This window comes from Acanthopagrus latus, chromosome 14 (genome assembly GCF_904848185.1).
Source record: "Acanthopagrus latus isolate v.2019 chromosome 14, fAcaLat1.1, whole genome shotgun sequence".
Taxonomy (NCBI): domain Eukaryota; kingdom Metazoa; phylum Chordata; class Actinopteri; order Spariformes; family Sparidae; genus Acanthopagrus; species Acanthopagrus latus.
This window is the reverse complement of record NC_051052.1, coordinates 17,140,047-17,167,448: the sequence shown is the minus strand read 5'-3', so window position 1 is coordinate 17,167,448 and position 27,402 is coordinate 17,140,047. Positions and strand designations below refer to the sequence as shown.

General features: G+C 44.8%; 1 protein-coding gene across 8 annotated transcripts in view; it reads right to left on the bottom strand.

Moving 5' to 3' along the window:
- ppfia2 (PTPRF interacting protein alpha 2) overlaps window positions 1-27,402 on the bottom strand; it is a 164,525-nt gene that overhangs the window by 32,988 nt on the left and 104,135 nt on the right. For all 8 annotated transcript variants that reach the window (XR_005078784.1, XM_037120932.1, XM_037120934.1 and 5 more), the window contains 4 exons: window positions 12,200-12,301; window positions 8,356-8,520; window positions 7,627-7,701; window positions 2,533-2,643 (listed from right to left, as the gene is read on the bottom strand). Coding sequence is in view for 7 of the 8 variants with exons in the window: in XM_037120932.1 (XP_036976827.1) it covers window positions 2,533-2,643; window positions 7,627-7,701; window positions 8,356-8,520; window positions 12,200-12,301 (453 nt within the window). In the remaining variant the exon portion in view is untranslated. The remainder of the gene's footprint in view (window positions 1-2,532; window positions 2,644-7,626; window positions 7,702-8,355; window positions 8,521-12,199; window positions 12,302-27,402) is intronic.

The following is a 27,402-nucleotide window of genomic DNA, read 5'->3' as shown; positions in this document are numbered from 1 at the left end:
TTGGATATTGTCCAGTCGTGATACAGCGTGAGTGTTGTCTTCTCCTGGCTAATCTCCTGAATTTACCAGACGATTCTACTTTTTTCTAAACCAGTCATCCCTGCTATACTAAGGTATTTGGTTAAAAAATATTGTGATATTTGTTATTTTGAGGAGATTTTTCAAAAATACCGAGATAAATATTGTTCAAGATTCAAGATTTTGAGGCTGTTTTGACCAACTACATTTATATAGACAACACAATGCAGCTATAATAACTTGACGGACGTGATGGAAACTTGCTTTCCTTCTCGAAATATGTTTCATTTATCCGTCTTTCACAAAGATTTTAACTTCTCTTACTGTTTTATGAATGTAAAAGCTAACCCAGGTTCTGCTGTGTGTCAGTCAGCCTGTGGTCGGAGTGATCTAGACTCAAGCGCTCGATGTTTCTTGAATGAGAAATGAAGGTGGTGAAGCAACAGGCCGCTTCTGTCGGACTGCGTTAGCCGGTCCGTCAGGCTGATCCAGGTCAATGCCGGAGGTTTTGAAAGCACCGTTGGTCAATATGCACTTCAATATGAGCTTCTCCTTCCTTCCTCCCTCCTTTCCTTTCCTTCCCTTCACTCTGCGACTCTCTGACCTCTCTCCACCGGTCACATTAATGACATCCACAGGGACACGTGAGAATCAGCTGGAGAGGATCGCGCCTCCAAAGACGATCCTGCTGATCGGGGTTGTCATTCCCCCCTCTTGACACGTCTGTCGGTCCCTATGACTGCAGTGACATTGACTGACGAGCCCTCACTCTCATCTTCCCGTATTTCACACGCATGCGGTTCCTTTGGCGGGCATAAAATAAAAACAACACACGCTCATATTCACTCCTTTTATCTTCGCAAAACAGAGCAGACGATAGCTGCCTCCTCATTAGCCCGTCTCTCTGCAGACCCTCCTCATCTTTTTCCTCCCCCCACCGCCTCCTCCTGCAGCAGACCGGCAAACTAATAGCATCTTCATTGATCTGCCCAGGTATCCTCTGTGAGATGCAGATGCTGCTGTCTGCATGTAAAAAAGGACTTCATAGCTCTGCTCTGGCTGTTTTTGAGCTCTGATTCAGTTGCCTGTTCTGTATGATCTGGTAAAAAGTGGGAGCCGTTACGAGTCCCGTCTATAAATTAATAATCAGAGGCAGAATTGGTATTCAGCTGTGCATGCACACGTGCGCTCCCGCATAATGAGGAAGACGGAGGTCACAGCGAGAGCTCTCAACCCGACTGTAGGTCACCTTCGGAAGCCAAATATACGAGCAAAACCTTTTAATTTGCAAGACTTCAAAGTGAAAGACTGACGATTAAAACAGCAGGCGGGACTGTGTGAGCAACAATTATCTGTGTAATAGAACCACAGCAGAGGTTCAGACACAAAGACATGATTACTGGTGCAGGGTTTTGACTTTGAAGATGATAACAAATTAAATATTAAAGCCACGATCCACGCTTAAACAAGGTAAATATCTGCTTGTTTATTATTGTGTCAATATTTGATATAAGACTTTAAGGTCTCATATCACTCTCACTTTGTTTTGAATGTTTTGGATGACTTCTAAATACATGCTTTAATGTTCAATGTGATTATGTCCTTGTGAATTTCAAATTAAAAGACAATGGACAGTAAAAATCTTAAATATATTAAGTTAAAACAGCATACTGATGAGCTGTTAGCTTCTCCAACTAACGCTAGCACTCACCGACTTCCTAGCTAACGTGATTGTTTTTTATAGTGTCACACGATACGATGGCAAAAACATCAACGCACATCTTGGACACATTTATTTGAGCCTAAAAGTGAAACACACTGGAAGTAAACACATGGTAGTGTAAGCTAGCAAGTAGCTGAGTGCTAACATTAACTATGAGTTGTCAAATATATTGTTTTAACTGGAAATATGGCCTCTGGATTTCCACTATCCATCATCTCTTCATTTGCTGATCAAGCAGGAATCTCCAAGATTCTCTACATTTATACAACTTGCTACCTGAGTACTGCAGCGCGACATTATCTCAGCATGAGAGCTTCCCACCCTGAGTTTTGACGAGGGAAATTTAACGATCATGTCATGTTTATTGAAAGAAATTCACCGTATAGTTTGTGCTCACCGTCTCGTTTCAAGTCTCAAGATCTTTCATGGAGTTTTGAGATTCTGATATTTTTCCCAACTTGAAGTCAAAAAAAGAGATTTAGTTTGTGTCTGGCAATGTGGTAAAGGTTTTGAAGAGCATTATAAACTGTCCTGAAGGGTGTAAAATGTGTAGAAAACTACTGTGGAATTGGGACCGAAAGGCATTTCTTAATCGGCTCAGTTCAATTTGAGCCACTGGTTTTGTGCCCAATTAGATCGGCACCGAGCTCGACCACCTCCTGCACCTGCCAAATGCTTAGTGGGAAAAGATGATGGTTTCCACTTCTGCAGCCAGTAGAACAGAATAATAAAATACTGTGTCCATCCATGTGTTAAAAAACACATTGCGCTGTGTTACTGGGGAGGCTCACCTTGCCGTGGACCTTCTGTTGAGCTTCACTGCCCTCCAGTATGTCCTCCGATCCGTCTCCGGAAGCCACTTTTCTCTGAATGTGAGCATTTTGTTCCCGTAAGGCCACAATCTGCAGGACGGCAAACAAAGAGCACGAATTAGAAATAAGACACAACGTCAGGATACCTGCAGGCACACAGAAAGTGTTTCGTGCTGGAGGTTCAGAGAGCTGAGAAACAAAACGAGAAGATGTTACAACACGGACGGAACATGTTTCTGTCTTATGCAACGCTGGTAAATTACAGTATGTCCTTCTCCGCAGGAAACAAACATGAAGCTGAAAGCGGCTGATTCAATAACTATAATTATCATGTCCTGCAGGACCTCGTGTCTCATTTCACCACCTTAAGCTTCTGTCCTAAAGTCATAATCCTGTCAGACGGGTGACCGACAACAACAATAATCAGGTTCTTCCTCACCAGACACCATGTGATTATCATTTAGGACAAATGTAGACAGTGTGCCCGGCTGCTGCTGCTACATGTCTCTCATAAACACTCTGAAGCCCCCTGAGACTTTGCAGAGCCTCTTTGCACTTTCCAAGACAAGACTTTCCACGAACCTGAAACTCGTGGGTTCATCATGTGAAGCACGCAAACCATTCAAAAAAATGACCCATCAAAAATGTCAACTTCTTGCACAACCTCCTCGTAAAAGTGATTCGCTCAGTGCGGCTCTGCAAAAACCACTGCAGCAATTTGGCGAATCATACAGCTGTCATATGAGTTTCACTACTGGCTTGCACGATTTAAAACTCACGTAAAGAAATATCTTCTCTGTAACATTTGCCGAATTAACAAGAAGGCCCAAATAGTTATGAATGTGTTGTCACAAGCATTTCAGAAAGTCTATAAAGTTCCTCCAGATGCAACAAGTGTCAAAATGTATTGTTTTTTGAAGGGAGACTGGGATGCCTCAACAAACTTGCACTTTTAACAACAAAACAACAACTGTATTGTATTTAATGCCGACATCCTACAAGTCAAATCAGCTACATCAACCTCTGTCACAGCAAGGAGATGAAGAGGGAGAGCGATTCCCCAGACTCCTTTATAAAATCTCCCAATTTTGTGAGTTGTTGACTTCAGAGGGACTTTATAAACTTTGCAAAATGCTTTCCATGACACATTCTTAATTATTTAGCCCTTTCTTTCTTTGTGTCCGCAGCTCAGATATCACATGTATCTTTAAAAACGCAGCACAATACAATACCAAGTATAAAGGATTCTCACAGCGTCTTCTAAAGGACTTGCTAACACAGTTACTGGAAGGTCATCTTTGCTCAGAACAAACAGACTGGGATGTTTGAAGGTCTCTGTTCTGGCGGGAGAAAAATTTTCGTTCCTCTCAATAACTGGAGATTTGCAGCGATGGAAGCCGGGGCACGATCGATGACACGACCGTCGATAAAACCAACAACTCTCTCAAGTGATTCTGACATGATCCGGTTCTGAACTCCAACCCGCCCCCGCTGACAGGGCAGTAAAAGATGATTTCTATAACATGACTTCTCCTCACGTTAATCTCGGCAGCAGCTCGGCTTCTTCGTCGCTGGTTGTCGTGCAGCGACTACAAAATGTCTCTGTTCATTATTTTTAACGAGGGCGTGATCAAGCCTCCGTACGTTTTCTGTGCCATTATTGCGAGGTTGTCTTAAATTCTCAAGCTCAGAGATCAAACACAAAAAACACCCATGATGTAAAGATACAACAAATGTGGAGTGAGAGGAGAAGTTTTCAAGACGCAACAAGAAACAAGGCGCCTTTTGTTTCTTTCTGATGTTGTCACTTGTGGAAAAGACGGGCCTGCGCTGTGATTTCTTTATCACTTCTGCCTTGGCCGGAGACGGAGACGGAGATGGAGACGGAGAGGAGTGTCCGAGGTAAAGGAGAAATTGGACAAACGTGAGGAGGAGTGAAGGGAGCGGCTGGGAGTCGGGGGGGAAGGGCGTTTTCTTATGGTACACGAGATTGATTTTGTCAAGGTGAGAGCTCCGGGCATGCAAGTCTCCCGTGCAATGGGCTTACAATACAATCAATCACGTGCGCTGAAGGAAATGCACGTGCACACACACACACACACACACACACACACACACACACACACACACACACACACACACACACACATTAATAAGAAGAAAGGGAATTGAATTTGCCTGTGATACCTCGGGTTTCCTGTCTTTGTCTGACTCGATGAGTCCTAAAAAATTGGTTTTCCAACAGAGCTTGTATCAAGAAATTACAAAAAATAAGTCTCAGATTGTTTCTCCATTGGCTCCTTAGCTGAACATGTGAGATTTTCAGCCAAAGTTTGAACATTTTGGTCATTTGTTCTGTTCTTCTCACTGGTTACGTTAGTTATGTTAGACCTTCTGGACTCAATGGACTCATTGTGTTGCTGGCTGAACTGTCTTTTCTTCTGTGCTTCAATCCAAATTGGTCCTCAACTAAAGTTTCTTCTCTAATCCTAATTGATTTACCGAACACAATCCTCCCTAACACAAGGGCTCTATTACAAATCCAAATTTACCATCACGGTTACAAGAACTTTAAACAATACACAGGCTGAACTGGTCAGGTTACGCAAACTGTTTATCTTCTGAGCCAGTCTGTTGTTGCTGCTAATGGACAGACGTCACCTTTAGAACAGCAGCAGAGGTGAAAGAGGACGAGCAGCTGGACATCACACCGTGATTTTAAAGCCAAATGTCGAGTATTTATAAGTCTGCTGAGGATTGTATAAAATCACTGCGAGAAGAATCACAGCATCAGATTGTTAACGTGTTATTACAGGAAGTTTGTTATTGTTAAGACACAAAACATAATGTTGAACGTTAGCAGGTTATAATGTGAAGCATTCGACGTTGTTACAAGATATTTAGAGGTTAAGATGTGAAACAGTTCATATTATAAGTCCTATTTTCACAATTAAAAAAGAAACCTTCAGTCTAAAAATGCACAGTAAAGAGCACAATGCACCTTTTAAATCTTAGAAACCCATTGTTAGTGTCTATTCTCGAGTGTTTTTGCACTGCTTTGTGTCAGCAACTTTTAATGTTGTAATGTGAAAGTGTCTTCTGTCTCTGGCGTGGCATCAATACGCTGTTGTGCAAATTAACCGTTGAGTCATACTGAAGTTTTTTCTTTTTTTTACTGAATGTTGTCGCGCTGTTGATGATGATTTCCCCCCTCGCAGAATAACAATCCGTCCTCAGATGGAGTCCAACGCGCCGCAGCAGCACATTGCAATCGCCAGCGGTAATCAGCGTGCAGCCACTTAAACACCTGTGACCGCGGGAGGTCAAAGGCCGATGATTTCATCAGGCACGGTCGTGTTGGTCTGAAGCTCCAGTGGGGAGAAGGGGATGGGGGGATGTGGGGGGAGGTGGGGGGAGGTGGGGAGGGCTTGGAGCTCATGCCAGACCTCCATCACAAATCAATTACCGGTTCGCTGGCTCCCAGCTCCGCTCGCACCTCCCTGGAGCCTCTGAGGCACGGACACTTTTATTCGCAAAAGAAGGGTTTAACCGCCTCGAGGTCCAATCACTCATCTGTCCACGCGGCTGACAGGTTTGGCGTTAACCATTTATGAGGGTGCAGACTCACAGACGAACAGCACGCTCTCTGTGAGAACAATCTTCAAAGAGGTACGTCCTCTGCCGAGACGTCTGTCGGCGGCTTTTACAGTTTAGAAAAGTAAGACTTTGTCCAAAAGAAGCTGTAAAAAGAAAAATGAGAAGCGGCTTCAAGAGCCAGGAGCTCGTCACATTATCTTTCTAACTGCTCCCTCTCTCTCTCTCGCTCTTTCTCTTTCAGCTCGATCCTTCGGCGTCTAATTTTGGACTCGACACGCTGATCCACTAAACCGTCACAGTCTCAGTTCTATCCTGCCTCTCGTCAGACGCTTCCTGGACCGACTTCACCCCTGCACTCTCATTAACACACACACTTCCGCACACAACCTGCCTCTGCTTCCCACCTGCCATCTCTATTTCTGTCCTCCGCATTTCGCTCCTCCCTCCCTCTCCAGCCTGAGCTCGCTGTCTTGTCCTTCCACCCACTCCACCACCACCACCACCACCCCCTCGCTCTCTCTCTGCTTCTCACTCCCCCTTCCCCTTCTTCCTCTCCTCTCCTCACCGACTTTTATTCTAGGGTCTGAGTGTCAGACTGGCATGTCTGACAGGCTGTGAAGTGCCAGCCTGAGGGTTATTCTCAGCTGGAACGGGACCATCTGCAGTACGAGGGCTCGCTCTGGCACTTCTGGCCCGCCTGAGCCCCGGAGGTTGTGAAGGAGTCAGGCCACCATAAGTAAGAGCGGCCACCCTTCTGTCGGCGCTACGCCTCGACCACTCGTGTGCACGATGTTTTGCAGAGGTGCTCCAGTTGCTCCTCGGTGTTCGAGCCGATGCATAATTCAGGACACATCTCTGGACTCTACCCAGGACGCGTCACATCCAGAGGTAGATTTACATCCACATAAATAAGCAGCGCATAACCCTGTACATTTGTTCTGTGGGTTGGAACATGTTTTTGGACACATGTATGAATTTTTAAAACAGTTTTCAGGGTTGCTTTTCACTTTTATACATCCAAAACACATATCTTTCTGACAGCCTTGATTTTTTTCTCTCCTTTTTTATGTGAAGCAGTTTTAAAAATGTCAGAAATAATTGTTTTCTGTCGTGCACAGCTTTGTTTCTGATCTTTATAAATGTCATTATTTTTATATCATTGTCCAGGTATCACACTTTTTTTACTGTCTCAGGGTATTATTTTTTTTTAAACCAACCTTACTTGACTCTTTCCCTCCCACTGTCCATCCATCCATCCATCCTACAAGTCATTCATCCATCTGTCTGTCCAACCAACCATCTATCCTTCAGTCCATCCTGCAATGTATCCGTCCATCATCTATCCATCCATCCATCCTACAATTCATTCATTCATCCATCCATCCAGCCCTCCATCCATCCATCCATCCATCACTGAGGACACCACAGAGAAGATCTACATGTATTATAGCATCCACTGCCTGTGGCAGTTCTCACCTCCTGATTGGCTGCTGTGAGCTCCTCCTCCAAGGCGGACACCCTCTCCAGTGACACCCGTAGTCTCTCTCTGACCTGAAGGTAAAAAACAAACACACGGACATTGTATTATGATCTTTATCTCCCCACTGGAAACTGTTTAAGTTCCAGCGTAGCCGGTCAGTTAGCAGAGCAGAGAAGAAGCCCCGCTGCTGCTGCTGCTGCTGCTGCTGCAGAGCGAGCCGTCCTCTGTCCTCCTCCAGCCTCACAATAACAGTCCGCTGTGGCTTCAATGCAGCATTAGGAGGCTTTTTATTGCCTTTAACAGGACCGGTTGCTGGGGAGGAGATCCCCCTCCCACACTCCCCCTCTTCCTCTGTGAACTCAAGAGTGTCTTCCTCTTGTGATGGAGCAATTACTTGCACCGCGGCTGCTGAGGCCCAAAGGGAAGCCGGCTCACAAGAGGAGGTTGATCCTGGCTTAGAAGTTAGCCGTGGTCCGAGTCGGGATGCCATTCAACAGCTATGCCATCGGCATATGAGTGCTTGCTTTTAGAGGAGAGGATGAATGGATTACAGAGGCGGCGGCGATTTCACACGAGGGGCTAAGGTCACAAATGGGCAGGCTGTGAGGAGGCAGGAGAAACGGCTGTGATTGTAGAAGCTAAAATCAAAAAGCATTAGCAGGAAAACACAGGAAACTGCACATGAGAACAACACCACCGATACAAGCTGAACGAGGCACACTCACCTTCTCATCGAGGGCTTTATGGTGTTCAAACAAGGACTTGAGCGCTTTGAGGACCTCGACCTCGCTGGAGACCCCCGAGGGAGACTGAGCCTGCCGCTTCACCACCGTCATACGAAGCGACCGCTCGTGTCTGGACACCAGGCACTCCAGGTGCTCCAGCAGTAGCTGAGGGGTAAAACAGGAGAAAGCAATCAAAAAGCAGAAATCGTCCACATAGCAGTAATGTGTGGTTACTTCATATTTGTATGGAAAAAAAAAAAACTTTTTTATTAAGTATAAATGGATCATGAAAGATGTTTTGACTTAATTAAAGTCGTTTGCCTTGTCTTGATAAGTCACCTTCCTTTATTTAGTTATTTTTGAATAGATTCTTTAATATTTTCAACTAAAATCATTAACATATTGCTCAAATATGAACCAAAAACATCTAATTCAGGCACTTTATTCTTAACTGACTGAGATTTTCTTCTGTTTAGCTTTAAATCTGGTCTGACTTGTTCAAATTTCCTTTATTTTGTCTCATTCCACTGATGAAACCAGTGTGTCAGATGGATTATTACTACTTTTATTATCATCATTATTAGAGCCCACCGGCAGACTGGAGGGCAGTGAGGGCAGATTTTCCACCAGTTAATTGCAATTGCGGATGGTGCTGTTCTCTCAGAGGGATTAAAACTAATACAATCACCAAATAAACTTAAACTTAAACAAGCTTATATGTGTGGGAAACAGTTGTAAATGTCATAATCCACAAAATGTTAACCGTCTTTACTGGGTTTTTACAGCTGCTTCAACAAGTGTGCAAATGAAAAATGTTGTTTTTTGCAGGGATGTACAGATATTTACATAATGTGCACTTTATATTAAAGGAGACATGATGTGTAGGTGTGAAAGAAGAGGCAGCCTCAAAAGTAACTGTAATCCTTCCAGCAGTGCACAAAAGGGATTATGCTAATCTAGGTTGCTAGCATGTCAAGCCAACTGCCAGCAGGGAGCCTCACAAGGACGGTGGAGATGAGATGCGGAGCTGGAGGGCCGACTTCAGGAGAAGAAGAAGAAGAAGAACAACAACAACAACAACTGAGAGTAAACAACCCTGGGTGTGACACTGAGACACAACACCAGTGTGGCAGCGCAGATAAAAACAGTATTTATTACTCTTTCTTGCTCAACGGCAAGATCTGGATCATCTGCTCTCATTTACTCATCGGCACCAGATAATGGAAACGCTGCAGCAGTTTTGTGGTGATCCGCATCTCAACACTTCATTCCCTCTAGGGAAGTTGTCCAAGGACATAATATGAAATCTCCCTCAGATAATGATCTGCTCGGAGGGCTCGGGTTCCAGCCTGAAAATGAATTCCTCCATTCTTTTCCCAGAAAAGCCTCACTGGCTTCATCGCTGTCATACCTTCGCTTCACTAGTCTAAACATCCCCCAGCTGAGGGGCTGCCCAACAGGCTGCAGCTGGATTAAATGAGTTCTGTGGTTAACCACTGGTTAGGAAATCAAGTCCCTGCTTGGAGTCACTGGCGAACTGAGAGCGGCTGCGTTTTGAACAAAGCTCCACATTAAGCATCACGCACAGAGGGTGATATCATTTGATTACTCAAGAGGACTGGAAGAAGAGCGTGCATGTATTCATGGACGAGGACGAGGGTAAGAGCTAAATTCAGGGTCTTGTTAGAGTTTGGGCATCATTCCAATGGGCTGTAGTCTTTTATATTCCTACTATATATTCAAACTGATATCTTAAAGAATCATAAACTGAACTGTAAAATCAACTCTCCAATCAGTACTTGTCCCATCTTGGACAATAAAAGACAGCTTAAATTTTAACTTTGATTAGACGAAGTGTTGGTGGTATATACTGTATGCCAAGGAATTCATGGCCACTAAGCAAAAGGGCTAAAATCAGTGCTAGTTTCTCCAACAAGCTAACATCAGTGTTTTCTTCTCTAATAGGCCAATGTCAGTGTTACCATCTCAAAAAGGCTAATATCAATGTTAGCTTCTCTAACAGGCTAATATCAGTGTTAGCTTATTTGCCAATAAGCCAACAGCCCTGCTGGAAAAAACAGCATAGACCAGCACCAAAACACAACATGCTGGTCTTGCTAGTGACTGGTCACCAGCATATGTTATGTTTTGGTGCTGGTATATGCTGGTTTTTCCAGCAAGGGAGGTTAACATCAGTGTTGGCTTTTCCAACAGGCTAATATCAGCGTTAGCTTCTTTAAATCCTAACAATGTTGTGAGCTTCTCCAACAGACATCAGTGTTAGCTCCTCAAAGAGGTTAACATCAGTGTTAGCTTCTCTAACAGGCTAGTATCAGTGTTAGCTTCTTGTTATTAGCTTCCCCAACAGACTAACATCAGTCAGTTTCTCCAACAGTCACAATATGTCAGTGCTCATGCTGTTCCCCCGCCTTCACTGTCACTGTCATACAGGACTAACAACAGGAGTTCCTGCCATTCTTTTAGGCAGTTATTTTGAAGAACACAAACATTAGAGAAACAGGAACTCAAACAAAACGTAATTTCATTTTGCTCCTGGTGCAAAATCAATTTGTTAAATTTCCCAAGCAGGAAGTGATCAGAGTCGGACCATTTGTTAACAGTCGGTAATCCTGTTGGTGTCCTGTGCATGCAGGGCTGGAAAAAGACTCCATGCAGACTGTCTGTCTGATCCCACCGATTCATCCGCAGCCACCATGTCTCCTGCACACTCGGCTAAATGTCCTCCCTTGAATCAATCACAAGGTGAACTGTGCCCTCTGTTTGGTAACTGACACATCATCTTTGATCGTCTGTTTCTGTCTCATCATGAGCGTTCTTCCATCAATTTGTCTGTGATGATTATCTTAAAAAAAAAGCAACCAATAAAGTTCGAGTCGTCTCGCTGTCATCACCTCTGTCGTCAGCGCCTCGCTCCGCAGGCTGCCTGCACATGCCTGTTTCTTTTTTTCTGAAAGATTTAATTACAAACTGTAAAAACCCTGTCAGGGACAAAACCAAGCTTTAATTAAAGTTTGCTTGGTAATTGCCCATCGGAAGATTCGAGGTGATAATAAAGTGAGAGAGTGAAAATGACTTTTCTCTCGTACCCTGTTTTTCTCGCATCTCACCTCGCGCCACGCTGTTTTGTTTTTTGTTTTTTTTTTCCCCTCTCGCCGTGGTGCTAAAATATTCTGCCTCCACCCGGAGAGAAGATTGTGCAAGACTGTAAATCCACACTTAATCAGCAGTGGGATGGAACAGAGTCTTATCTGTCAACAGCAGAGTGCGCTTACTGCTTTAAAAAAAAAGGGGGGGGAAATGTTGTTTTATTGAAGATGCAGGACTTCAGCCGCACAGAACCGAGCCGATCCGCTGATGTCTCCCTGTTTTCCCTCTCTCTCCAGAACACTTTGACCCGGACGCCGCAGGGCATCAGCGCCATTTGGTCTTGGTTTTACCGTTGAGCAGCCATCCGTGTGAAGTAAGTGGGAAAAATGTTCCGGCAGAATGGGCGGGAGCTAATGAAGTGATGTCTGGGAAATTGGAAACAGACAGTGCACACGGCTGCTTCTGGTGCTTCTGCAGCCTTTAAAACCGAACCCACCAGATAGCTTAAGCTTCCTCTGGACGCAGGACTATCACACTGTGCAGTTGTTGTTTGTGTTTTGTTTTGTTTTTTTTTGCAGCTGACAAGACAATTTTGAGGGGAAAGCTGGGAAACTTTCAAGAAAGTTGGAGAACACAAACTTGCAGGGGAGGGGAGAGACAAAAAAAAAGCATCTGGCTGAAACAACAGGTCATGACGAGCTCATTAGCTTCATCGTGGCGGCGTCGCCGTCCTCACCCTGGTGTTGTTCCTCTCGGCTTTGAGCTCGGAGATCTCCTCCTCCTTCTCCAGCAGCTGCTCCCTGCAGGCGTTCAGCTCCTTGGTCAGTGCAGCAAACTCCTATAGAGGGAAGAAGTGAGAGAAAGGGAGGTCAGCATCACACAACACTCTGCAACATCCCCGCACGGTGATGTAACGCAGCACATAAAGCAGAAGTACGTGGCTGTAAGCACTGGATGATGAAAATATAGAAGAAAATCAACCTTTACTGCAAGTTGTTGCACAGAAAACACTTCAGACCATATTCACTGATCACCAGAGGTTCTGCGCTCTATCTGGCCACCATTTTGCATCTTCCAATGACATTTAGTTTTGACTTCCAAACAGAAAACTGTCAGGCACCCCTGGATTATCCAACCTAAATCAAATCATTTCACCAATACGTGATAGTTTATCTCCCCTGTACCAAAACATACAGGGGAGATAAACTAAAGTCACAATCACATACTACAAGAGAAAAGACTTGATCAGTGGTCAAAGCAAAAACAAAGTCGGATTTTTGAGCAAACAAATATTAAATGAAAAGCTTTTTCGCAGACCGAAGGTTACGTCCACGGGGCGTTTCAGACACATGCGGGTCAAAATCTGACCCCAGAATATATTACAGTCCCTCAGTGACACACTCAGATGTCGGTGGTTTCCCTTCCGGCGGACACAGAACAACTAATGTGCACGAATAAAAATACCTTCTGTCTGATTCATATACTCGTGCTACATCCTCTGTACATCTGGGAACAAAGGTTTATCCCGTCGTACAATAAGGGGTGAAGGACTGAACGGTCGAGTGCTAATCTGTGGGTGTAAGAGGATTTGACTCTGTACAGCGGTGCAGGCGCACCGCAAGGTGTGCTGGATTTACACCTATAGTCCTGAGCGACAACACCAGAGAGGACGGTGCTATGTATCGACCGCAGGGTTTTACTACGAACACGAGCGCGGCACTACGGACAACAGCTGACACCGCAGACTGTGTGACATCGATCACAAAGGTGGTGCGTCTCGGTCTGCGGTATCAATATTTCTGCTACTACCACTACTGCTAAAGATGAGGCTGATGGTGGAGAAGACGGACATCAGGATAAAAATTATGGTTGGAAGATGAATGAAGAAAGAGAAGAAGAAGAAGACAAAAGAGGAGGGGAAAATGAAGAAGAAGAGAAAAGAATGTGGAGAGAAAACAGATGAGCAGGAGGAGTTCAAGAAGACAAAAAGAAGAAGAAGAAGAGGATAGGCGACCAGGAGAGGAATGTAAGATGAGTAGTGGAGGAGAAGAAAAAGAAGAGGTAGAGGAGGGAGGAGGAGAGGAAGAAAGGCAGGATGCTGTGTTTCTCACAAAGCCTCATTCAGAGCTTGTCAGGGAAACAAACGGCTGCAGACGACTGAGTCCACTGAGTCTGCAGCAGCCCGTCACGACATGTCGTCGTCCTCCTCTGTCAGACCGTCTGCCTTTTCTTCTCTCCATCCATTTTTCTGCTGATGCATTCTGACAAAAGACACAAACACTCCCTGAACTCCATCTACACACCAATTACTGCCTGATAACCTCGCCGCTGCTCCTCCAGAGCCAAACCACAAACACACTCTCTCAGAACTGTTGTTTCCCCTTAGACGCAATTTTTTTTTTCGCTTCACGACCTCGCTCGGGAATTTCTGAGCTACACTCCCGCGACGACGACCGGAGCACAGAACCGTCAGAAGGATGAGAGACAGCCCGTCACTCAGGGGGGAGACATCAAACCTTTGTCCCCACCATCCCGGGCTGAATCAGGCCCGGAGCAGGCGTGTCTTCTGAGCGGGTCACGTCAGGCAGGTACAAAGGACTCAAACAGAGACACAACTGTCTGGCAGCGACTCCTGAGTGATGAGAGGGGGGCGCGTTATTCATTTAGGGCCGGTCGACACTATAAACAGAATGCTCTGCGTTTGATTTTAGGCACAAAAGAAGGGAACATTTGAAATTGAGGCCACAAACGGTCTACTCCTGGACAGCATGGGGTTGACTTTGGAGTGATTTTGCGACATTTTATCAAGGAAAGAACTAAAACAGAAGACGCCATGATGCAACGCTCCAATTCCACAGATTTAGAAAGTCTACAGAAACAATTCCTTTGTTCTATTAGTTGGCGAAAGTTGGATAATCAAATCCTTCAATTGTACTGAAAAAAATACAAGACAAAAGTAATCCATAATGGAAAAACAACACTCAAGGTATATTGCTCATCACAAAGCAACATTGTGCTCGACCTAAAATAAAACTATGATTATAAACTAAATTCTCCGGAGCTGCCGGGTGAACAGAACCGGCGATCTGTCTACCCTGAGCACACATTGTGATTCAGCATCGGTGCACCATCTTGCCCTTCAGATGACAAGGACAATAAGTCGGCGTTACAGCCAAACTACGGGGAGCGTGGCGATGTTGTGTCTTACAGCTACGGAGGCGCGACAAATCCGCGTAGACTTTATAGAGCGACAAATCCTCAGCACAAAGACACCTTACGGCATGACAATCCCCCAAAACGACTACCGACGCCCTCCGTCTCTTTCTTACGAGTGAAGACTTCACAGAGGGTCAAGTGGATGTACTCATGTGATCACAGGCCGGGGTTTTGAGGGGAAAACGTGCAGGAAAGGCAGAGTAACATGGTCTCTTTTAACTCGTGGGATGGACGCCAGAGCTGCCGGCTGTGGTCACACCTCAGTAAAAAAACTGAACAACCAATTAATCATCACTGTTCAGGAGCGGTGGGGGGGTGTTTGGGATCTCGCAGCATCTCTGGATCCAGTTCATTTCCGAGTGCTGCGGGCTGCTGTGATAACCAGTTGGAGCAGCCGGAGGGTGCGAGAGCAGTTTCAGAAACTACGGAAGCCCACAGCGGTCATTTGTGGCTCCAAATGTTTTTTTTTCCTGGCTCGTTATCTTTGAGACCGTAACTAAATCATCACAATGCGCTCTTACGATCCTGACTTCATTATCTTGTAATGAAATGAACATTATGTAGCAGCTCACGACAGTTTATTAGATACATGCGCTCCGTCTCCTTCGACGCAAAACAACAAGAGTCCCGTCTTTCAAAGCACATGATTAAACTTCATTGTATTGTTCAAGGACCTCTCAATACCGCACTGCACTGAGAGCATATTAAACAGAACTTTAATCACGTTATCCTAAGATTAATTAATCAATTATGTTTTTTTTTTTTTAGGAATATTAACTCTCTTGCTGAGCCGACAGTGACTTCTGAATGTCATCTGTAATCGAAGGACGTGATGTATTTGTCCACCGCTGAGAGGAGAACATGATCCATCGTGAGGAAAAGCACACTTTTATGATGACAACAAAAAAAAAAACAAAACATGTCTGGGGGAACTAATTTGCGAATGCTCATTAGTTGGTAATCCCTCACAAAGGGCATTTTGCTTCTGGACATCACTGAACAGGCCTCCAACCAATTATGCAGTGTAGCGCTGACTGACACTAGCAAGTCGGTCGGTGCTTGGTCTGTTTTCAAGGGAGAAAAAGGAAATGGCTGCCTGGTTAGAAACTCTCTCATATTACAGCTACACCATGTACTAAAATGTGTTACTAAAAACATTGAAGGAAAAAGGCAAGGCAGAGACAGAATCTAGATATTTATTAAGTGTTTCCCACACGTATACCTTACTTGGCGCCCCATCCAGGTACACTAATGGCCGTCCAAGTGTATCTGGTGAACCCATTTTAGCATTTTAACCCAACAAGAGAAAGACGCCATCTGAGATGAGTCAACTAGTGGACAATCTGCCCTCACTTTCTGCTGACAAAGAAAGTAAATGATGGAACTGGTAGAGAGAAAACAGAAAGGAAGGAGGCAAAGAATGGAGAGACAGTCAGTGTGCCTCTGTGGGCAAACTGTTAAAGTGATTCTGAAGGAAGATAGCTGTTTTTTGCATCTCTGCACTGTCCTGTACAACAGTTTGTTCTTAGATGCGATGCCCTGAGGCGACCTGGAGATCTGCCTCAACTGGATTGACGTACAACCAATCAGAGCAGTGAACTGTGTGACCTTTCATGCTCCTCTGTCCGTCATTGTTTCAAACCCGCTGAGTATCAGAAACCAAGTTGTGATTGACTCATCACAGGACGCAGGAAGATCTGTTAAAACGGGAGGGACACTGGAGGAAACCTGACGTCTCGGAGGGACCTGAGAAAAACCCGACTATGACGGGTCGACAAAAGAAGCAAAAAAGGTCGAACTGTCAGGACAAATGTGTCTATTATAGGAAACGTGCCTGCTGAAGTGACGACTAGCTTATCTGTAGAGGAGGATCAGGTCAACATCCATGACCCTGCTGTCACCATAGCAACAAGAGATGCAGGGGTAAAGTTTTGGCGTGGTCACCAAGTCATCGCTTTCGACAGCTGACCAACTGTGGACCAGGACAAAAATCAGATTCTAAGATTAGAAATGCTAAACAGCCCCTGTAACATGTTGTTGTGTCCCCACAGAGATCATCACACCATCTTGGAAATAATCTGTTAATGAAGCTCTTGTGTCATTAGGCTAAAAAAAAAAAAATCCGTCTGCGTTTTCTAAACTGGGTTCGCGACGTTCGTCAGGCACAAAAAAAGCAGCTCAGAGCTGATAAATCTCTGCCCCGGAGGAACACAGCTAATCACACCAATCATTTGATTTAATGCCTCTGAGACCCAACAGTGCCCCGCGACTGCTCCAACAGTTCAGTTAATCTTCAACTTCCTCGACACCAGTCGTGCACTCTCTCTTCTTAAAACCTGCGACATTCCAACCAATCCTTTATTGTTGTTATCATGGAGTTAAAGAAAAAGTCTACGGCGCTCCCTGAAGGCCACACTGGCAGGTCTGTGACAGATTCTGGGCTCTCGTGAAACAAAAATCATCTGCTAAAATTTCTGCTCTAAACCGGCGGGATTATCTCTCCATCACGGAGAGAGAATTTACAGATGCAATGACGTCGAATTGCGGGTATAAATGACAGTGAAGAGTGTCAGCTAATTCTGCAGCCGCCGTCCTCGCACTAAACCTGGCATTCCGACACCCACTTTAATTAACTTCTCCATGTTTCCGTCAGCTCGTCAGCGTCTCGAGCCAAATGTGGCACAAGCACAACAAACACACAAAAGGCTCGGCGGGAGTGTGTTCAGATCGGAAGTAATCAAAGGGCAAAGGCTCAAACAGCCACCAAACAAGACGAGATAAAGCTTTTCAACACACAATATGCAGAATCCGATGTTGCTCAGTTGATCAGGAGGGAAGACTCTGGTGCAGAGACAGATTTTCTGGAGGAATAAACACCACATCGGATATTTTTCTGATCCGGATAAGTTTATAGACGGGACTAGATCTCGGACATTACTTTGAAACTTTTGGGATTAAGAAAAGGATTTATCTTAATCACCCTGGTGCAATCAACCTGACTACAGCAGCAATCAGTGGAGGACACTCCAAGGCAGTTTAGAATACTGAAACTTCTCTCCACTGAGTAAAAACTGAGGAATGGGAGGTGAAACGTCTTCAACAAGTCCAGTTGCCTACAATACAGCACCTAGAAAGTGTCATACTGTTTTACTTTGTTTACATTTGGCGGACCCTGCCACCTGTCCAGCTCGACAGTGTTCCAACACCCCATTTTCCTCTCAGAACAGCTTGGTTTGTCAGTAATGTTTGTCACGTTATGTTAAAATTCAGAAAAACCTCAGTAATATTGCAAATAGTTATTTTCTGAGTTTTAATTTCTTCTCCAGAACTACATAGTGCCATTCAAATAAAATAAAATAAATCTTACATGCAAGCTCATTAAAAAACACATTAATGTAATGTATCTTTGTTTACTCTGCATAAAAACAGGAGCATTTTTAAAATCTAACACAACTCTGAGAGCTCGTCGGTTAATGCTGTATATGCTATCTGAGCTAATAACCTCCTTGCTAATTCACAGTTGAAACACACTGTGTTTGTTTGTTGCATTTCACTGTATTTACACGTAACACACATTAATATCTTTCTCGAGGTGTGACATCCGCCCACAGTGCATCCCGGCCACACTGCATTATTCACAGCCCCGAAAAAGGCAGAAAATGGAAGTTTGTTTCTATTCAGTGATATTTATTCTTATTCCACTACCTCTCAAGGAAAAACACAACCTGGCGAATTCTTATTCCCAGGAAACGCTCCCTCCGGGCGCCGCTCTCATAAATAACCTGCGAATGGGGATGCTGGGACGGCGGAGACAGAGAGCAGCGAGCGAACCTGCAGAACGCACCGCGGCTGGAAGCACGACTCAGCGAACAGAGAGCAGTCCGAGCACATAAATAAAAAAGGTGAAGAGGCTTGCGTGACAGAGCATCTTCAGCGCATCAGCTAAAGTGGACTTTCACCTCTCCTGTGGTTTTACAAGTCGAGGGTGATGTACAGTATTTACACTCACACGCACACACATACATGCATACTTATATCCAGTAGAGGTTGGGCTCCCCGGGGATGCTGGAGAACTCCTTCGGGGGGAAGTGATGAGAGCGGCGCTGACTGCTGCCCAGCTGTGAACAGCAGCCCAGTTTCCGAACATAAGCAGAGCTGCGGTTTACGATAATTAGGAGGTTTTTGACTGCTGAGTCGGCTGTTAAACGAGCATCCGAACAGTGCAAGCTACCGCATGCGGAGGCTGAGGAGGCTCGGAAAAATAGTTTATCTGCGCCTTTTCTTTTTTCCTTTCAAAGTGTTATCCAAGGTCGTTTAATCAGTGTCACAGCTTTTATTTTACAGGCCATTCAAACAGCTGGGCATGACTATAAAATTCCGCTTGGATGAGCTTTTTGCTCCCGAGGCCTCTTTTAGCACTATTTTACCCATGACCTGAAAGACCACTGCCTCCCCCCACCGCCTTCTCCCCCCCTCCACTTCTCATTACCTGGGCAAAATGCCTAGCACTGCAATATGTCAGGCAGTGTGTGTGTGTGAGAGAGAGTGTGTGTGAGTGTGGAGTCTGCCTAGAAGATGAACTCTAAATGAAATGGTGGACAAGGCTTCCTTCCCCGAGAGGGCCGGCTGTCGGCTAAAATTACAGCAGCAGCCGATTTAAAAAAATAAATAAACGGAGGTGTGCTGCTCCGGGAGAGTCATGCTTCCAGGCTAAAAACAAACCCGGGCAATTGCGCATCGCTCTCGGGAGAGACAGGGGAAGTGGTGGTGTGATTGACAGCATGCTGATTCACCAAGTGTAACACAGAGAGAGAAAAAAAAAACTGCCTCGATCTTTCGCAGCCACGCCGCAGGAAAACTCTGCGGGTGATTAGCGACGTCACCTGAAAGCAACAGGGCGCATCCTCAAATGAGTTTGAAAACAAGTCGGCAAGAGCGGCGAGTGAACAGGAGAACTACTTGGACAAATTCTGACAGCTTTGGCGACGAGAACGTCTGAAACAGCTTAATGAGCTGCGTGTGAAAGCATCGTGACTCTGATTTGGTGTCCTGAAAAAAACACTTGGGGGGGGGAGCACCTCGTAGTAAAAGGCAATGAGCACAAACAGAGGCCTCGCTGTGCTTTCTCAATTACTAAATCTTGGTTTTGGAGAGCTCCGCCACTCTGCCGGGTCTTTAATATTTGATAAACAGTGTTATATTTACAGCATGAGACCAGAGGGAGGACAGGACAGAGGGCGGGTATGAATAAATGATGAGATGAGCCTCCTGCCATCAATACCGGAGCTGCACTTCCCGCCGCTGACAAGTGTCCACACGTGAAAGACGGTGACGCTGCACCAAAGTGGATTAATCTCAATGTGATCATATTTGAGCTTGAAAATCAGACGGAAAGAAAAACCTGCTGCATTTAGCCTAAACCAGGGAAGACAAACAGAGGCTGCAAAAGATGTTTTACTCTATTAACGGCGACCCGTTCCAGTCACGAGGTGGAGGAAATTGGAACACTGGCAGGAAAGCGAGGTAAAAGGCAGCTGAAAACCAAAATCGCTGCTCTCCTCTGTTCCTCTTTCCAATGAAGTCAAAAGAGCGATTTGTAAGATTGTAGTTTAAAACATGAGACAGTTATCAACAGGATGTAAACAACCTACAGTGATGGACTTAAGTCGGCATGATAAGCAGCTTTTCACAGCCCGTCCTGTCTTGCAACAACACTTTGTACCCTCAAGATGTGATAGTCTGAAAGCCATCATAGTTTCAGCTGAGTGGATGTAAAAGACTTTGCAACAAAGTCGGTTTTTCTGAGTCAAAATTGACTCTCAAAATGTCAAAAAGGTGGGATTTTTACACCTACTATCCTCACTAAAAAGAAAAATACAACCGTACACCGTGTGAATTTAATTATCTGTCGTTTACCGAACAAGGACTTAACTCAAACACTTAACTTTACAACATTCAGTCACGAAACAGTCTTGTTTTGCTGAAGTAAATCCAAATCGCAGTAAGATGTGAAAACACTTCGGCTCTACACGCTGTTTTTTTTTCTCCGCTGCTGATGTCGACCCTTCTCTGCTGCCGTCATCCCTCTTTCCTCATGCATCATTTAAAAAATGTGCAGAAAACATATGTTAACATAAACACGGCCAGTGTGCCATGCAGTAAACACGTTCGTTCTCATGGGATTTTTCATGATTGTTGTTGTTGCACAGTCTGTAGGCGTCTGCTGGTGAATGAAAACAGGAAAAGAAAATCAGTGTCCAGAATCAGTGCTGGTCGCATGCAAGCGAGAATTTCAAAATGAAATCAGACTTCAGCCCACTGAGAGTCTCAACTGTTCAGGTTGGTTTACAGACTCAATCACGGAACAACAGCAGCAGCAGGTCACTCAGGACCGGTGCCAGCTGGATTCTTGGCCCACATCTTGCTGATAAAGACGGATCAATCAGAGACTCTGGGTGGGACGCCGAGGAGCCAGAGAGACCTCGAGGAAACAGCCACCAGGCGTGAGATTCAGCTCTAACCCAGCAAGACTCATCGCCTCAGCTCTGAATACTTAAAGACCATCTCTGTGCTGAGCGAGCGCGCAGAGGAAGCGTTACAACATTGTGCTTCTATCAATGAACAGATCCGTGTAGTCGCCTTTCGTTTGTGTCTTCTGTGTAAAATAATACGGCCGACAGCCACCGACTGCTGACAATCAAACTGCTGCTGTCACACGGTCCCCAACACCTACAGAATACAGAGTACTCCAGCGTTTTCAGCCTCACTCGTCCTTTTTTATTCTCAGATGAGAAACCGGCAGCCGTCGCCGCTTCAAAGAGCCGCTCCAGCCAGAGAGTTTACAGCAGGATAATTCAATATAGACACAGTGAAGCTGCAGGGGGCTATTGTAAAAACATCAGGCGAGATTGCATGTTTATTGCTTTCACAACAGAGGGAACGCATGTTAGCTTGGTACAGCAGAGTGTCCGTCTGATGTTGTATCTCTCATCTTACACAAAGATACACGTAAAAAAAATGACGTAGATGCATCATTAACCAAGCCGAGTCATTCACAGTTAACTGTTAACATAACTGAGTTCTCTCGGTCGAATAATACATTGATTTTATTCAGCCTGTGATTTCTATAATTGAACTGTAGAAGCACAACAATTAGTCACTTCATCAATAAGCTGACTGAAAGATAATCAATCATCAACTATTCTAATGACTGACAGCAAAAATATCAAATATTTGCTGCTTCCTGCGTCATAAATGAAAATATTTGCAGCCCCTCTTTGTGGTTCATGAAATAAATGAAGAGACTTTGGGGTTTTGGACTGTTGGTTAGACAAAGGAAGTGATGCAGGAAGATATTTTTGCTTGTTAAGATGACCAAAATAATCAATCAGTCATTAAAATAGTTGATGATTGATTATCTTTCAATCAGCTTATCGATGAAGTGACTAATTGTTGTACTTCTACAGTTCAATTATAGAATGTCAGTTTGGGTTCCACCATTTTTTATTTATAATCATTTTTGCAAATACACTTCAGTATACTAGATATCTATCAACTGCAGTGAAATATGAAGTAATTTCCATAAAAGTATTGAAAATAAATAACAAAAAAAATAAGCGTCACCTCTTGAAAAACAGAGCTGTTGTCCTGAAGGGACTCGCGATGACACTGTTGCGGTGCTGTGACAGGCCAGCGGGGGGACTGGTCACTGCACTAATGCCTTTTTAATGCAACAACACCAGAATGGGAAAAAAAGCAGCTTCTTGTAGATGGGAGAGGATTATTCCGGTGGCAATCACAGCAGACACGTACAGAGGGAAAAGGGAAATGAAGGTTCAGCGAGGGCGTTAGTGTGAACAGACGCGTCGGCGTGAGAGGGAGTGTGATGGCATTGAGGGCTGGAGGGGGGTGTGATTTACAATAACCTTTAGCTGGCGAGGTAAGAGGGGTCGTCTCTATGCAGTAAAGGCCCCTTGAGGCCAAGTCATAAATCCCAGAGTGGAAATTACAGCCTGGCAATTTACTGCCCTTCGAGCGCCTAATAACTAATTTTGATCCCTTTGAACTCCCATACGAGGACCTGCCACGCCGTCCACCGCCTGCCGTCACAGAACAAGCTCTCGACACGCAGCTCTCGACCTCTGACCTCCAGAATTCAAGAGAATTGATGCAATGTCGGATTAAACAAGTGCGGATTCTCCTCTTGAGATGAGTATTGCAAAAATATTAATGGTGGTAAAAGCAGCTGATTTTCTGGGGTCGATGTTCGCCGTCCAGCAGTTTTAAGGCTCGACGAGCGCCTGAGTAAAATAAATAGTCAAAGGGACAAGACGGGGCAGCACTATGAATAAGTACAGAAGTCAATTCCAGCTTTAAATTCTGTTGCGTGCAATCTTTAGTTTCTAGATTATGGCTTGTAGGAACATGATGAACATCTGGAGGCTTAAAGCAGCTGACTCTGAGGGTCGCTGTGAGATAAATTCAACAACAGCACTGATTGTACTTTTCCGTCACGTACACATTACATACGGGACAGTGTGCCTTCTCAATGTGCCCGAGCTCTGGCCAGCTTCTTCTTGACTGCAGTGGTTGCGAGGGTTCATGGGTATTGTAGTATTTAGAGCTATTCGAGTGGTATTCATCTGCATCCACAGCATCAGATCTCTGTCGGGCCTCTAACATCCCTGAGCTCTCTGATGCGATAATGAATACACAACACACACTCTCTTAATTTCAGATATTGGATCTCCATCTCCTGGTTTTTAAGGCACTGAACCAATAGAAATAGCAGTTACAGTCTGATGTGCTGTCAAGTGCAGTCAGCAGCACAGAGGAGCTCCTCTTACATATAAGAGATCTGCCTGGACTTGTGTGTGTCTGTCTGAGGATTTCTGTCTGAGTCTCCTGTCAAGACGGACTTGTACGATTTCAATGGGGACATTATAGAGCGAGGCTGTGAAAGATCCAGTACACGAGCGTTCAAATTGACAGGTCCAGTGTACAGCACAGAGATAAATGAATGCCACTGCAACACATGGCGATAGCGTGCCCATGCTGAAAAGGTCAGGGAGGGGCGGGAGTGTTTTATTACCTGATGAGAATGCCTATCCTCTGATTTTTCCACATGTAATGTTCTGTCACGCTCTTCTCATTTGGTCCCAATAACGCCGGGCATCCAGGCTGCAACGGAGCTGCGTATCGCTGTGAAACACCCAAACAAGCATGGCTGGAAATGTCACACCATCCATCATGCATTACCCATGGAGAGCAGAGCGCTCGAGAGGAGACACAATAGTTCATAGTTTTGGTTTTTTTTTTCAGGGACACTCGACAGCAGCAGGCTGGCTCTGGGTTGATGTGCTGTGACTGCCGTTCTCCTTGTACAGCTGGAGGACATGATTCCCACGGCTGACGACCCTGTGTCCTCTCACCCTGGCTTAGCTGGGAAATAGGATTATTGTCTTGTCTTGGGTCCTCGCCTTACAGTGCATTTTCATTATCAGTCAGGACGTACGAACCCTGCCGTCCTCTGGCATTGTGAGTAGTGGCATAAATGGACTACAACATTTTTTACGTAGACAAAAGGCTTCATGCAATTTCTGATATGTGATTGTTAAACCCAACCAAGCGGTTTTGATTCCTAAACCTAACCAGGTAGTTTTGGAGCCTAAACCTAACTATACTATGACCATTTGACAGTCAAATGTTTATCAGTAAGCTTTATTTTGAAAGTGTTACTGGATGTTGCAATAATGGTGACAATACAGCTCCAGAAATGGTCAACGGACAAACACAATCATCTCCTTTTAGTTCAAATTGGTTAAATATGCGATCCCTTGTACAAACACGGCAAAAGTCATCACATTTGATGGCCAGTGGACCAGTTTTTGGCATTTTTGTCTTTATCATTAAATTAAATAATTACTTTGTTTATCTAAATTGTGACAGATCCATTTTCTGCCAATAGCCCCGGTGTTTCAGGCTTTATTTCTGGTTGCACATGTGTCCAGAGGCTTTATGTGCGGGCCAGAGGTTTAATGTTAGGCTACACTGAACAGGGGACCACTGGGGTTTCAGGCACATGTTCTACAACACCAGGATCCTGAAATGTGACAAATCAATTCAAAAGGAAACACGCCGCTGCTCCAGTCCAATGTTAGATGAATGGACACTGCAGAGATGAAAGCCTCAGAACATGAGCTTCGGTGCAGTATTGTAAATCAAAGTCCAGTTGCCAGATAAGCTTGGCAATTTTAGCATGGCTGATAACCAACTGAGCAACGGAACTGTTTGGTGCGGGGCGAGATGCCACATTTAGAAAATTCATCAGACAAGTGGTGGGATTTGCAAAGATTACAGTGGGGAGAGACGGTGGGTTTTGGAGAGCATTGATGATTCAATTCCTGTCCATGCAGATAACATCCAGCGACAGCCACGATAAACAAAACACGCTCTGAGCATCAAAGACGCTCACCGTCTGATGTTCCTTCCTCGCTGATATGAAAAAGATTGGGGAGATCAGAAAGAAACCAAAGCTTCATCGTGGGAATATTAACAAAGGACCACACAGAGCACCGACGAGCAAGTGCGAAGATGTTCGCAGAGGGAAGACGAGAAAAAACAACTTGCATATGCAAGCTGCATACAAACATAGAGCTACATCTCCAAGCTAAGGCACAGATCGCTTGCTCGTTCAGGCACCGAATGCTGCAGACGTGAAACAGGTGATTCGCACTTTCTTGACCCCTCGACATTTCCTCCTCCTCTGCTTTGTGTTCCTGGGTGTTTCATCTGAAATGGAGGATGAAAAGCGGTCTCTGATCCTCGGGGGAATTCAAGGCCCACTGACCTGAACCTTCATTTATCACAGACCCTTGAAAGGACCCTGAAAGATTAAATTGAGAAATCCTTGAAAATAAGGCACACTAGGGGAAAGCTATGCTGCCCAAGATAAGGAAATAATTAATATCAGTTACTGAACTGTGATATAAGAACTGCGTCAATATCTCTGTACCACTCAAGGGAGATTTGTTTCTTATGTATACAAGTTTAGACTCCTTCACACAACCATTAACATTTACTACAGTTTGATGACTCCAATGAGACCCGGCATCCTCTAATCAAACCTCGAACTATCAAGGTGATCGTATAATCTGCAAGGCCAGTTTATAGTCGACTGGCAAACATTGTGCATGATGCAGTTTTAGTATCCACTTAGTCTTGGACACAGCGGTTATTGCTAAATAGCTTGTAAATATCAAACTGCATGAATTAACAATTACTGCCTCACCATTGCAGAGGCCACAAGGAGGGATTACAGTGCAGGCATTTCACTTTTCTATGTAGTATGATGCACAGTTAATGCTTCAGAGGTTCAGTCCATCTTTAGTTCACATCGTTTGATATCTAAAAACGTTGTCTGCAAACAATGCTCTAAAAATAATGGAAATTAAAACATCTTGTGTGGATCTCTTGCCCAACCTTAAAGGTTGTTTTAATGAATCGACTTGTGGCTCGGTTAGATGTGGAGCCGGTCGGGCTAGAGTTTGCTTGGACCGAGACCTTGGATCACGGGGGAGTCACTAACGGGGTGCACAGCTCAACCAGGCGTGGCTGATTGTGAACCCGGCTGGATGCCAAACAGCCTCCAAGACTTACATACGTAAGTTTGAAGACGTGGGATAAAGTATGGAGGTGATTTACAGTGGCTCTGACAGAGACCATGACCCCGGGGATGAGAAGACGCGGCAGGCGGAGATGGGTGAGGTATGAATCGGCAGAGGGCCGGGAGAGCAGTATTATGAGACACAATGGACCAGGAGCTAACTGGTTAGCATGCTAACTCTAGCAAATATCACTGCAACAGGTCGCAGACGTCTTTGACATGACATTACAGTTAGTTCTTTAAATTCTGCTGATAATGTTGGGTCATTCTTTAAACGTTTTCTGGCCATGTCTGATAAATTGCTCCTTCAAGAAGTAACCCCTGTACAAATGGATCAATATTACTACAACATTACCCTTTACATCCATGTAAATCTTGCGTAAACACACTGTCAGGATGCCTGTATGGAGCCCTCGCACAAAGATCTCATATGTTACAGTGCGTCCGTGAAATCAGAGAGCTAATGTTTAGATGCCTCAGGGGGTCGACGCCTTTAAGGTCATCACTGTAAACCATCTAATATAAAATCATCTCCCTGTTTCTTTTCCCTTCTCTTGTCTTCACCCGTCATCTGAGCCTCCTTTGTGCCGGCGGTGTTATCGCTCTCCTCCAGCTTTCTCTCCTGCACAGTCTTGCGGACACTTGGCCCGGCGGCAGATCACAGGGTTCCGACATGAATTATATGGACCCGAATGAAAATCACAGTCATGGATTGGAGGGGAGATGATATCTGAGGCGTCCCGCAGGCTCTCGATGAGTCGTGGGTGACTGAGACACACGATTCAGAAATAGCCATTCAAAACCACATAGTATACGCCTGCATCATCCCCTGTCTTGTAGCAGAAGTGCCGGCTTCTAAAGGTCAAACTGTCATGTCTTGCAGCTTTCTCCTTATAAAGCACTAGATTTTGTGAGATGCATATTTAATCAGGACTACCAGGACGGACAAGTATGCACATATTCGACTGGTGGAGCAGACATGCTGTGACACATACGCACTCGAACACCAGTATTTCCTCCCCCCACTCTCTCTGCAGGTAAACACTGAAAGTCAAATG